Below are 12,777 nucleotides of genomic sequence, written 5' to 3' on the forward strand. Positions count from 1 at the left end.
GATTTGTAAATCATTTTGATTTTTTAATTCAAGAGGACACAAGTGGTCTCAGTAAATTAAAATCAAACTAAAAATTATTTTTATATACATATGCACATCCATGGCTATACAAACTGTCGATACCTGTATCTTGGCATTACACAAAGTCATGTTTTTCTCGGACTATTAATAGCGTCTTTACATAAATCCTTTGGATGTTGGATGTGTACTGATTGATTTTAAGTCTTAGATGCATGCTTTTTTATTAGTTGTTATTGGCTTTGAAATAGCTGTGAATAACTGCGAGTACTCTCAGATCTGTATTTGGTGTCTTTTTTGTTGTGGGGATGTATAAATACCATGCCACGTCCGAGATGTGTTTTTTGTTTGATGTCTGTCTGCTTTGTATCGATCTGATAAGTTAAGCCCTTTCAACTGATTTTTTATAGTTGGTTCATATGTTGTATTGTTACATCACTATCCCAGATTAGTGGAGGGTTGGCTCCTTCAAACTAGTTTAACCACGCCACATTCTGTATGTGCCTGTCCCAAGTCAGAGCCTGTAATTCAGTGGTTGTCGTTTGTTGCTGTATATCACATTTGTTTTGATTCGTTCATTGTTTTGTACATAAATCAGACCGTTAGTTTTATCGTTTGAATTGTTTTACATTTGTCATTTCGGTGCCTTTTCTAGCTGACTGTGCGGTATGGGTTTTGCTCATTGTTGAAGGCCGTACGGTGACCTATAATTGTTAACGTCTATGTCATGTGGTCTCTGGTGGAGAGTCGTCTCATTGACAATCATACTACATCTTCTTATTTTTTGTATTATCATAATTACCTTCTCCTTTAAAGACATGGTTAAAGCAGGAAACTAATGGGATATAAATGATACTTGCCTGATAAGAATAACAAAGAGGCTCTCAAAAGCCTGAATCGCTCACTTGATAAAAATATGCCATTTTGATATTTATTTTTTTCCTTAATTGCAATCAGTTATGTTTGCTTATTTGAAGACCTTCTCTCCATCACCTATAGTTTTTGACAAAAATGCAAAACATGGATAACAATCATCAAATAACTTATACAAGGAGTCGGTTGTCAATTATGGCCATGATGACGGATTTTAATCTTATTGTATCGAACGTTTTTGGTTTTTTTTTTTACTATTCTCTCTATTATCTATCATATTTTGTGCAAAAAAACTGCAAACATGGGACAAAATTAATTTTCAATACTCCTCTCATGGGTCAATTGACAATTTCAATCATGTTGATTTATTTGTAGGTTTTATTTTGCTGAACAGTTTTGCTATTTATTGTTGCACTACTTTGTTTCTTCTAATAATTCATATTTTTAATAGGTAAAATTGGTCATTCAAGGACATTAATTCTTCAAGGAGTCAGTTGACAATTTCGGCATTGTTGACTTATTTGTAGATCTTATTGTGGTTAACATCTTTGCTATTTACAATTTCTCGCCATCTATAATGGTGTCTACAAATAATGAATAAATGGATAAAACATCTTCCAAGGGCAATCAATCGTATAAGTGGTCAACTGAAAATTGTATTTCGGCCAATTCAGCTTATTTGTAGATCTTATTTTGATAAACATGCTTGCTTATTACAATTGCTCTTTATTTCTCATATGTTCTGCAACAAACACAAAAATGATTAAAATTAGTCTTTCAAGGGTAATATATCTTATAAGGGATCAATTGACGATTCGTCCATGTTTACTTATTTGTAGATAATATCTTGTCGAACATTTGTACAATCGTAAGATTCTCTTTATCAACTATAGTTTCATAAAGAAAAATGCAAAAGGCGTACAAATCATCATTTATAGACAACAACTCCTATATTGGGTCATTTGACGATTTCTGCCAAGTTAGGCTTATTTGTATATCTTATTGTTCTGGTCATTTATACTGTTTAAAATAGTTTTCAAGATAATAACCGAGAACTGCGAAATTTTCAAACCAAATTTGATATTTTAGGGGCAATAACTTAAAAATGGGTTGTCCTATTTTTCTGAAAATTTTACAGTGATAGACATTGGCCAGCTGATCAATTCTACCCTATGTCAGATTTGCTTTAACTGCTTTAGTTTTTGAGATATATAAGCTAAAAATTGACATTTCAAAAATGGTTTATCCAATTTTTCGGAAAATTTCACAGGAGATAGACTTTGATCGGTTGATCATTCAAATACAAAAAGATTTTCTCTCACTGCTATCGTTTTTGAGATATGAATCAAAAACTGTATTTAACTCCTATGTTCTATATTAAACAACAGCGGTCATTTCACGCAAAGCTTTGCCAAATTTAGAAAATGGACAAAGGCTTTGCCAAACAAGATAGGTTTACTCCTAAACATCTTTGTATAAGACATCCTGTAACATACTAACGGTCTTTATTAAGCCTTTCCTCGAAGCTTACGTTTAATGACAAGTTTTCAAAAATGAGGCATTTTTTTACAGTTGTAACATGTTTGTATTAAATTCAAGAAGTTTGAAACCCTAAACTTGTTAGACAAAAAATAAATGTTAACCCTGATACTCGACAGACTATTTATGTCTTATGAACATCTAAATGATATTATTTGATAGATTTGATCGTTTTGATTCTTTTTTAATTCAATGGGACAAAAATGGTCGTAAAATATCTTCTCTTATTCAAAATATCTAGTGATATTAATATGGAATCAAAAATAGTTTAGAGAGGCATGTAAAATTTTATGGGGTTTGTTTTTATCATCCTTTATACTGTTTGAAAAAATGATGTGTTTTCTTCAAGAGAAAACAAACACAATGAATAATTTCGCACTTTGAAAAATTCGGCTTTCGGCGTTCCTGGTGAAGGTAAATAAAACAAAGCAGTTCGGACGCATTAAATTTTTGACGTGTTGTTTTCATATTTTAAGAGAACATTGAAGTATATAATATTCGGCCTATTGGTAAGAGAGAAGAAGATAACATGTTATTTTTCATAGTTTTTCAATGGGAACGATGTGTTACTAATATCGCCATGTTGTTCCGTGATGAACGGTTAAACGAGGAAAGTTGGTAATATCCATTTGATGTGGCTCGGACTTATACATCCAGTCATTGTGTTATTGTACTATGGTACAATTTTGTATTCTTGTCTTTCGTTTTTACTAATGTGTTTTGTCTATATACCTTTTTGTTTTTCTTTGTTGGCATATTTGTTTGTTTTTTAGTGATTAAGATATTAATACAATGTTGACTGCTGTAACCCTATTTTTGACATTTTTACCTATTATGCCTGTTTGTTTTGTTAACACATCGTTGTCAATATAATGGAATTATATGCGACTGTCATACAAGTTAGAGGTTTAGCTAGCTATAAAACCAGGTTTAATCCACCATTTTCTACATAAGAAAATGTCTGTACCAAGTCATTAATATGACAGTAGTTATCCATTCGTTTGATGTGTTTGAGCTTTTGATTTTGCCATTTGCTTAGGGTCTTTCCGTTTAGAATTTTCCTCGGAGTTCGGTATTTTTGTTATTTTACTTTTTTGTAGATAATATTCGTGTACCAAGTAAAACTTTAAACCTTTTCGCTTTGTAGATATAGAGAGGTAGTAGAATATCTGTTCGTGCGACAACTGAGTTGTAAACAAAGTTCTCAGAATGTGTGAGTGAAACAATCTTTGTTTGTTTTTCTGTGTAATTTAGCACTTTTACTGCGTTCATTGTTATCTCAGGACTATTAAATGTGTTAAATGACGATGTTTTAGAGGAAAACAGAAATTTTTATTGAAATATATAGTATTTATATCTAATTATAAATTGGAGAATTTCAAAATAACCCTTAGTCGGTAAAGGGCTTAACAAAGTTACACGAGTCTGAAGGCTTATTATTATTACTGTTATACAAAAAAACTATAATTCTATATTGATTCTATATAAATTCCCACTTGTGATAACACTTTTCTATATCAGTTTTCGTTTATTTTTGTCATTTAACAGATTGCACTGTATTCAATATATTTATAGATCACTATGATCATGCATTTCCTGCATTTAAAATTTGTATCGATGACATTGAATATTGACCTATATGCTTTGTCGTACCATCTACAGAGTCGTACAAAGTTAAGTACTAGTATAAAAATATTAATGATTGAACAAATTTCACAGCAGATTCAAGTTGTTGTTTTAAAAGGACTAATAAAGTTATACTTTATGCATCATTACGAATGTTAAAGGACTCGGATGTAACTATTTTGTAAGTCCAGTGTAATTCAAAGAAGGTAAGTTATTATAGTTGCCAATTCGTCGTTTCAGAAACCATTCTGCATTCTGGGTAGTATTTTAAAAAGCGTACACCAAAACGCTGTGTTTCGCTCACAACACCCCAATAAAATTCAAGCAATGACGTGACGTTTTCATTTTGGGGTACGAACAATGAAATTACCCATGGTCCTTAAGATACCGAAACGGCCATTTAATTTGTATTTGTATTTTGATATTCAAATATTTTGGCCTCAAGCATCACTGAAGAGTTATTATTTGTCTAAATGCACATCTGGTGCAGAAAAAAAAGTACCATTAATGCTATTACTCATGAACGAAAACGAGTCTGTCAAAAGACTACATTTAAATATTTTTGTTTTGTTTTTATTCTTAATTGATATTCAAGATTAGTATAGAAACCATCATTACCGATAGAAGGAATATGATAGAAATTTAAAAAATTTAACAGAAACGAAGAATATGGATATTTTCATTAGATATTTATATATAATACTTTTGTGAAAAGAAATGAAAAAGATAATTTTTCGTTTTTTCCACAATGTTGTAAGTTTCTCTTCGACTAATGTGTTTTGAATGTCCCCTTCCTAGCATCCAGCTCTATTTTCTTTGCCCGTCCAAGAATAATTTGCACGGAATTCGATTGATTATGCCTGATTGGTTACATGGTATATTTATTTTTACAATTAAGAGTAGAGTATGTAAATGACACATATATATGTATAATGTATTCTTAGTCTCTGATGCATGATTTTTTATTATTAATTGTTTTTGGTTTTTAACTAGCTTTCAGAAACTGCGAGTAGTCTCAAATCGCACTTTCGTGTTAATTTGACCTGTTGACACAATTTGTAATGCATTTTTGTTATTCAATGATTACTTATTTTTTCTGATATATCTCGTCTCACTATTTTTAATATGTGATAAGTATTTAGTATGACGATAAATTTTCACTTCTGTTCTCGTACTATGAACAACAAATTATTTTTTTTTTGTAAAAAATATTTCCGTACTCCTAACAACAAAATTATATTTAAATTTAAATGTGTACGTTATTTTGTCTAACACCAGGTTATAGTATCCAATTGACATTGTTTTACAGCCCCCATTTTTAATTAATATTGTATTTATATTGTATCATAGATCAAATTTATTCGTTCAGTGTATGTTTACTTGTTTTTTGTTAATATGTCTTTGTGATGAGATAAGCCATTTCAATTGATATTTTATAGTGTGTCTTTCTATGTTATAATGTTACACTACTGTTTCAGGGTTAGGGTGAAGGTTGGCGCCTGTTAAAACGTTTAAACCCGCAGCATTTGTTTGCATGTGTCCTAAGTCAAGAACATGTTGTTCATTGGTTGTCGTTTGTTGATGTGGTTCATAAATGTTTCTCGATGCTCGTTTTTTATATCGATTAGACCGTTGGTTTTCCTGTTTGAGTTGTTTTACATTAGTCATTTTGAGGCCCTTTATAGCTTGTTCGGTGTGAGCAAATGTCTCCGTGTTGAAGGCTGTACATTACCTATAATTGTTTACTTTTTACACATTGTGACTTGGATGGAGAGTTGTCTCATTGGCGTTCATATCACATCTTCGTATTTCTATTTATACAATGGTTGATGACTTAGAGTTCTTAATTTTCATTCACAATTGACTTCAAAAAGTATTGGGTGTTCAGTTCAAGTATCATTACTTCATGCTGCTTATTATTTGTACATGTATTTCTCTGTTCTTTAAATTAATAATATTGTTCAGTTAGGTAATTGTACAAAACACATAAAAGCAGAGTTTGGTATGTTTTCTTTAAGTCAAGGTTAGTAGAAAGTAAAATAACAAAAATAACTCCTAGGAAAACTCCAAACGGAAAGTCTCTTAACAAATTGCAAAGTCAACAGCTCAAACACATCAAACGAATGGAAAACAACTGTTCATATTCCTGACTTGATACAGGCATTTCCTCATGTAGACAATGATGAACTAAACCTGGTTTTATAGCTAGAGAAACCTCTCACTGGTATGACAGGCCATTATATTGACACCTACAAAACAAACAGACATGATAGGAAAAATTGTCAAAAATTGGGATACAGCAGTCAATATTGTAATATAATCTTAATCACCATAAAACAAATAACTATTTTAACAAAGAAAAAGAAAAACAAAATGACATTTAAGACACTCTGTAGACAAAGTAAATAGCAAAAATGAAACACAAGAATGCAAAATTGACAATAGCACAATAACACAAAATTGACCATAGCACAATAACAAAATTCCGGCATATATAAGTACCTAGCCACGCCTAAAGTATATTACCAGTAAAGGTGTAATACCACCATTGATTTTCCCCTATTAGTCTTTGTTAAATTTGCACTTTTCAAAAAATTGTGCAGAATTTATCTTTGTTTCAAATAAAGAAATACTTGGCATGAGTAAAGTTTTATCCTGTCCAGTACTATAGAAAAAATTTCACATAACATTTCATTGCATATAAGAAAATAACCATCACTGGAAGTTAACCAATCAAATTTTCCCCCTTTTTTAACCTGTGTACAAGCTTTAGTAACCATGTAACCTCAAGTTTCCAAAATATTCTATAGAAACCCCAAATAAAAAAATAAGTGTGCTTTGAAATACCCAAGATATATGTTTATGACCCAGAAATGTTTTACTGCAATGAAATGTAGGATCAATTACCTACAACTGTCAAATGCAAGGGAATATTTTTGTTCGACCTATTTTCGTATGCAACCGGATGTGACGTACTATGATTTGGTGGTATTACACCTAAAGGTAAAAAATGTACAAGGATAAAAAAAGAACACTATAACACGTAATTAAGATGATAAACAACGTCAGTACCTAGAATCTATACTTCAAGACCATGTTTTATTTGTGAAGGTAATACGGGACATTTACTAACAAGATCTACACAAGGAAATGCCTGTGCTAAGTCAGGAATATGACTGTTGTTTTCCATTCGTTTGATGTGCTTGCGATTTTGATTTTGCCATTTTATAAGGCACTTTCCAATTTATTTTGAAGTTCGGTATTTTTGTTATTTTCTTTTTTGGTATCTTCCAATGATTTTTTTTTTTGGAAAAAAAGACGAGACGTTTTATACATAACCTTGGATCATCAACTTTCTGCTCAGACGCTGGTGACGTTTTATAAAGTCTGAGTAGGAGCTGCAAGCGAATGAATACCTGATGAGTTGGGAAATGTTTATCCCTTATGCAGGTGAAGTTGGTATATTGCTGCTAATGTGGGGAAAATTTATAATCAATTATATTTCAGAGATCAAGTCTGATCGATTAGTAGATTATATTTCCAAACTGATTTATTTTGCTTGATACTATTAAATATACCATTATTATTTTGATAAACATATAGTACAGCAGCTTATCTTACATGTATTTATTGCATTATCTAATATTGCAGAGCAATATATAAAGAAGACGATGGCATATATTTTCTTGGTATCAATAATAACTTTAGTTATGAAAGCAAACTGTGAGGAATATAATCTTCAAAAAAATAATCAATGCAAATATTGGAGAAAGGAAACGTTACTTCACGTTGATTGCACCAACAAGAAAATGTCAACAATAGGAATTTTTCCAGCGGATACAGCTTTTCTAAATTTAGGATACAACTGTATTAAGCAAATAACTTCCGGAGCATTTAAACATTCTCGTGGACTTGTTGAGCTTGATTTATCTTATAATGAAATAACGCAATGTGATCGTTTATCTTTTGACGGCCTTCACAAATTGAGGAGATTATATTTGAACAGTAATAATTTGAACTACAGTCTTTTGTCTTTACCTGATGGAATATGCAAACCGCTTTTTTCTTTAACATATCTCAATATTAAAGATAATTTACCCGACAATAAGCCAAATATTGAGGATATTGTTATGAAAGATCTGCGAGAACTAGAGTCACTTGAGATTGATGTCAGAAAAACGGCAAATGAAATCGTTTTTGGAAAAGATTATTCAAATTTACGAAATCTCAGAGCGATAACTTTTGGGCTTTGTATACTGTGGCATATGAATAACTATACATTTGAAAATTTGCCTTATTTAGAATACATTCATGCAACGGGCTGTAGCATCGTGAATTATAAATCCAAAACACTATCCTATAGAAAGCAATTAAGATTTATTGATTTCTCTTATTCCCTCACAGGAATGAATGACAAGAAAAGATTCCTGTCTGATATGATGTCTACTGGCATAAAAATTGTAAAACTGACAAATTGTAATAGGACACCAATTGAATTTCCGTATATTTTTTTTCATATGTTGAAACGAACAGGAATAGAGGAACTATATTTAAGCAACAACTTATTATCTGGATTTCAAGACACATCTTTTCCAGCCTCACTTCATGTTTTAGATTTTTCCTTCAACCATTTTACAATTTTCCAGCAAAATTTGACAAACCTTTCTAGATTGTTATTACACAATAATACACTGGGACCATATCTTGAACGTAATACGTATTACATTTTCTCTACAACAAGCCATTTGAAACATATAAACCTGGCATCTAATTTTATTCGCTCTCTACAATTTAACATATTTCACCATCAACCTTTACTAGCTGAGATTGATCTCAGCCATAACATAATATCTGAAATAACGTTTGACTTGGCGGAATCAAAGAATTTACAATTTTTGGATCTTTCTGGAAACTTATTTCGTGCATTCAACGAAACAACAATGAATGCATTATCATCGATGTTCGAAACATCAGGTCTGAATATGAGCTTAAAAGACAACCCCCTTCGCTGCAGTTGTTTTTCTCTGCCTTTTCTCGAATGGATGCTTGAGAATCAAGATCACTTCTACAGCATTCATAAATACAGATGTATTTTTGATAACAATACTGAAATTGTTTTCAAATCACTTGGACATACAGTGTTACAATTAAAAAGAAGTTGTGCATCATTTACCGCCGTAATAGCTCTTGTATCTGTGGCTGTTGCTGTCAGTTTAGTGGTGATTTCAGGTGGATAAGCGTATAGATACAGATGGAAAATACGTTATGTATATCACATTACGAAGAAGAAATATTGGCGACATATACCGTCAAGACAGGACAGTCATTACGAGTACAATGCTTTTATTTCTTTTGCAGAAAAAGATCGCGAATTTATTTTAAAAGAATGTATTCCGAATCTAGAAGCCGATGGAAATATTAAGTTATGCGTTCATCATCGTGATTTCTTGCCAGGGGAAGAAATTACAACTAATATTACTAATGCTATTCACCAAAGCGGGAAAACAATCTGTTTAATATCAAAGTCATTTCTGGAGTCCTATTATTGTAATTTTGAATTTAATATGGCGAGGATGGAAAGTATTTATGGAAGAAATGGTGAAAACATGTTATTTCTTATTTTCTATGAACAAGTTAAACCACAAGAACTACCACTAGTAATGCTCGAATTAATTGACCGAAAGTCGTATATTGAATACCCGAACGACGAACAAGGAAATGTCGTGTTTTGGGCAAAGATAAAGGAAAGTCTGAGTAGTCATCATGACCAGTAAACATATCGTTGACTGTTATTAGGACTACCAATGATACAATGGATTTGATGTTATTTGAAGAATGAAGTAAATGTGTGTATTTAGTATTGCGTATTAACGACATAAACAAAAACTATATTTTGATTCATGTGAGTCCTGTATATTTTTTGTATAGAATATCTTTTATCATTTGCTTTATTAATTATTGTCTATCTCGTCACATTCTTTATCATCACATCAATTTCTGAATTTACAATACTAGTGTATTAATCTTACAACTGTATGCTTGGGATACATGTCCACTATCGTGCAAACAAAGTGAGTAATTTATGTTTTTCATTAGCGAACTTTATTCTTTGGGAAATATGTTTTCAACCATTACGACTATTAGACTATTGAACTAAAAGTTGAACACGGAGTATTGCTGTCTTTGAAGACAGATCTGCTACTTTAAAACATTACAAGCAATAGTTCTAGCTCCACAGTTAATTACTGCTTCTTTAAGTCAAAAGTTAAAAAGAATTTTAAACAGAACTTCAGTAAGGTTATACAAAGACAGTAATTGTTCTATAACGTAAAACACTGGTAAAAGGATTATAGTTTAAAACATTCATTTTGATCTTTACATCATATGAAAAGTCTGAACGATAAATTATTGAGTCATGTTTAGTCTTTCAGCAAGTTTTTAGACTTGTCTACAGCGGAAAATTCAATAGTGATCAAACAATTCGATTATAGTCAATTCAGTACTGTTCAGTAGCCTTTCAGACAAGTCAGTATGTTGTTGGTTTGAACAGATAAATATAAAATACTAAATAGTTTAAACAAAGACTGAAAAGGTTGTAATTGACTACAAGCGAATTATCTGATCAGTACTGAAATTACCGCGGCGGAGAAGTCTGTACATTGACAGAAATTCTGAAAATCACTTAAATTATTGTTCAGAATTTTGAGAAATGTTCAGAATTTTAGAGCTGTTCAGATTAAAATGACTGTTTCAGATGAAAATTGATTTACTAGTGAAAGATTTCATAAATGTTTATGTTTTCTTCACTTTTTATTAATCACAATGATTAACTGTTGTTTTGTTTTTGGTCTCGTTTCACGAATGAGAAATTCAGTTAATCTGTATACCTTGACAAGAAATTATAGACGTTCAAATAATATTTTTATAGTTTATAAAATATAATATTTCGACAAGTCAAGGTCGTATTACTGTAATCTCAATTGCAGCAATATTGAAAGTTTAAACTTTTATTTCCTGCATGGTTTGAAAATGATATTCACAGGAAATATTGCATTAAATGAAATAGAAAAGAATACATTGTCACGTATTATAAATATGGATATTTGTATGTGAAATTGTTGGTGAATTGTATGATAGTATCCTGCCATATTTTAATGTCTTATTAAAACTATTGACCTCAATAGGTCAAGCTCAAGCAAGCGAACTAAAAATTTATAGTTTAAAAATATGAGGGTCAAAATTAAAATAGATCAATTCAGTTCAGTTTAGAAGAGCTCCACTTCATTAGCTGCAGAATTCCCTTATGCTTTAACTTGAAACTTTTTTGGTAGAAAATTATAAGTTAAATAACGATATTTATTTTTATAAATAAAGCAATATGCAAATATGTTGTCTTTTTCTTGATTGGTCCTAGTTATTTAACAGGTCTCAAAGAAAGTTCGACTTTCATACAGCAACTGTTGTAAAACATCTGTTCTACCTCCATGACAAATATGCTGTTGAACACACAGATTAAGACCCAATCAACATCGTTTTTATTAATAAATTACATTATATAAAATGAAGGAATTGAGTACGAGTATTGACAATTCACTTGGAAATTCAACATATACCCCTACGACGCTCACCAAGGAGAAAATATCGAAAAATGATAGGTCTTTTTTTTTGTTCCTTCAGAATTTCAACCAAAGATGATGAACTGGGTCTTCCTTCACTATATTCGAATCCTACGTTACATAAGTGTCCTTACAAACAACTTTGTATTGCTGGTCCTTCCAAGTGCTTCACAACCCACTTTCTACATTTTAAACATTTTTAACATCAATTTTATCGTCAATTAAAGTCTGGCTTCAAAGTTATTGTGAAACTACCTACTATAGGGGCCGCTTGAATCAGATGTGGATAATTTCAAAGAATTGTTAGAAAACATACAAAGTCTTTTTCCTCTTGCAATAGTAATAAAACATTTGACTTTAATTCTCTTTACACAAGTATTCCCCATTCCAAACTGAAAGACAAATTAATAAAATTGGTCCTGCTTTGCTTCATACAATAGAATGGCCAACGTAGATAAATGAACCTTGTCTTAAGGAGGAATAAACGTACCTTTGATAAAATCACTCTGATTCAAACAAAAATTTCTCTGAAATTGACAACATCAAGATCCTTGATTTCTTGATTAACAACAGATTTGTTACGTTTGGAGGACGTGTTTGTCTTCACACAATTGGAATTTCGTCATGAGTACCAATTGTGCTCCCTTTCTTGCCAACTTGTTCCTTTTTGTCATTTGATGGTGACTTAAGCTTCATACAGAAACTTCTCAGGGAGAATTAAAAGAAGCTAGCATTATTCTTTAACTTCATGTTCCGCCTTATATATGATCTCCTCAAACTAAATAATTTAAAGTTTGGTGACTATGTTGAACGCATCTATCCCATCGAACTTGAAATAAAGGATACATCAAATACAGATAAGTCTACCTCATATCTTGACTTACATCAAGAAATTTACAATGAGGGTAGGTTGAAAACAAAACGACAAAAGAGATGATTTAAGCTTCCCAATTATGAACTTTTTATTTCTTTATAATTACATTAGATGTATGTTTCATTATTATACGTTATTTTGATTGGCTAACAGCAATCTCGCGTCATTCTTCATTTCAAAATGAATTTCATGAATTGTAACATACATGATGGCACACGTTTCCACAATAAA

General features: G+C 31.2%; 1 protein-coding gene across 1 annotated transcript; it reads left to right on the top strand.

The window, feature by feature from the left end:
* The first annotated feature begins 4,109 nt into the window (after positions 1–4,109).
* LOC127703029 (carboxypeptidase N subunit 2-like) lies at positions 4,110–11,443 on the top strand. The gene is made up of 2 exons (XM_052207410.1): positions 4,110–4,262; positions 7,708–11,443. Exon 2 carries the CDS (start codon positions 7,728–7,730, stop codon positions 9,291–9,293), a length of 1,566 nt encoding a protein of 521 aa, XP_052063370.1. The 5' UTR covers positions 4,110–4,262; positions 7,708–7,727; the 3' UTR covers positions 9,294–11,443.
* The last annotated feature ends 1,334 nt before the right edge of the window (positions 11,444–12,777 follow it).

Source organism: Mytilus californianus, unplaced genomic scaffold (assembly GCF_021869535.1).
Source record: "Mytilus californianus isolate M0D057914Y unplaced genomic scaffold, xbMytCali1.0.p SCAF_5, whole genome shotgun sequence".
NCBI lineage: Eukaryota > Metazoa > Mollusca > Bivalvia > Mytilida > Mytilidae > Mytilus > Mytilus californianus.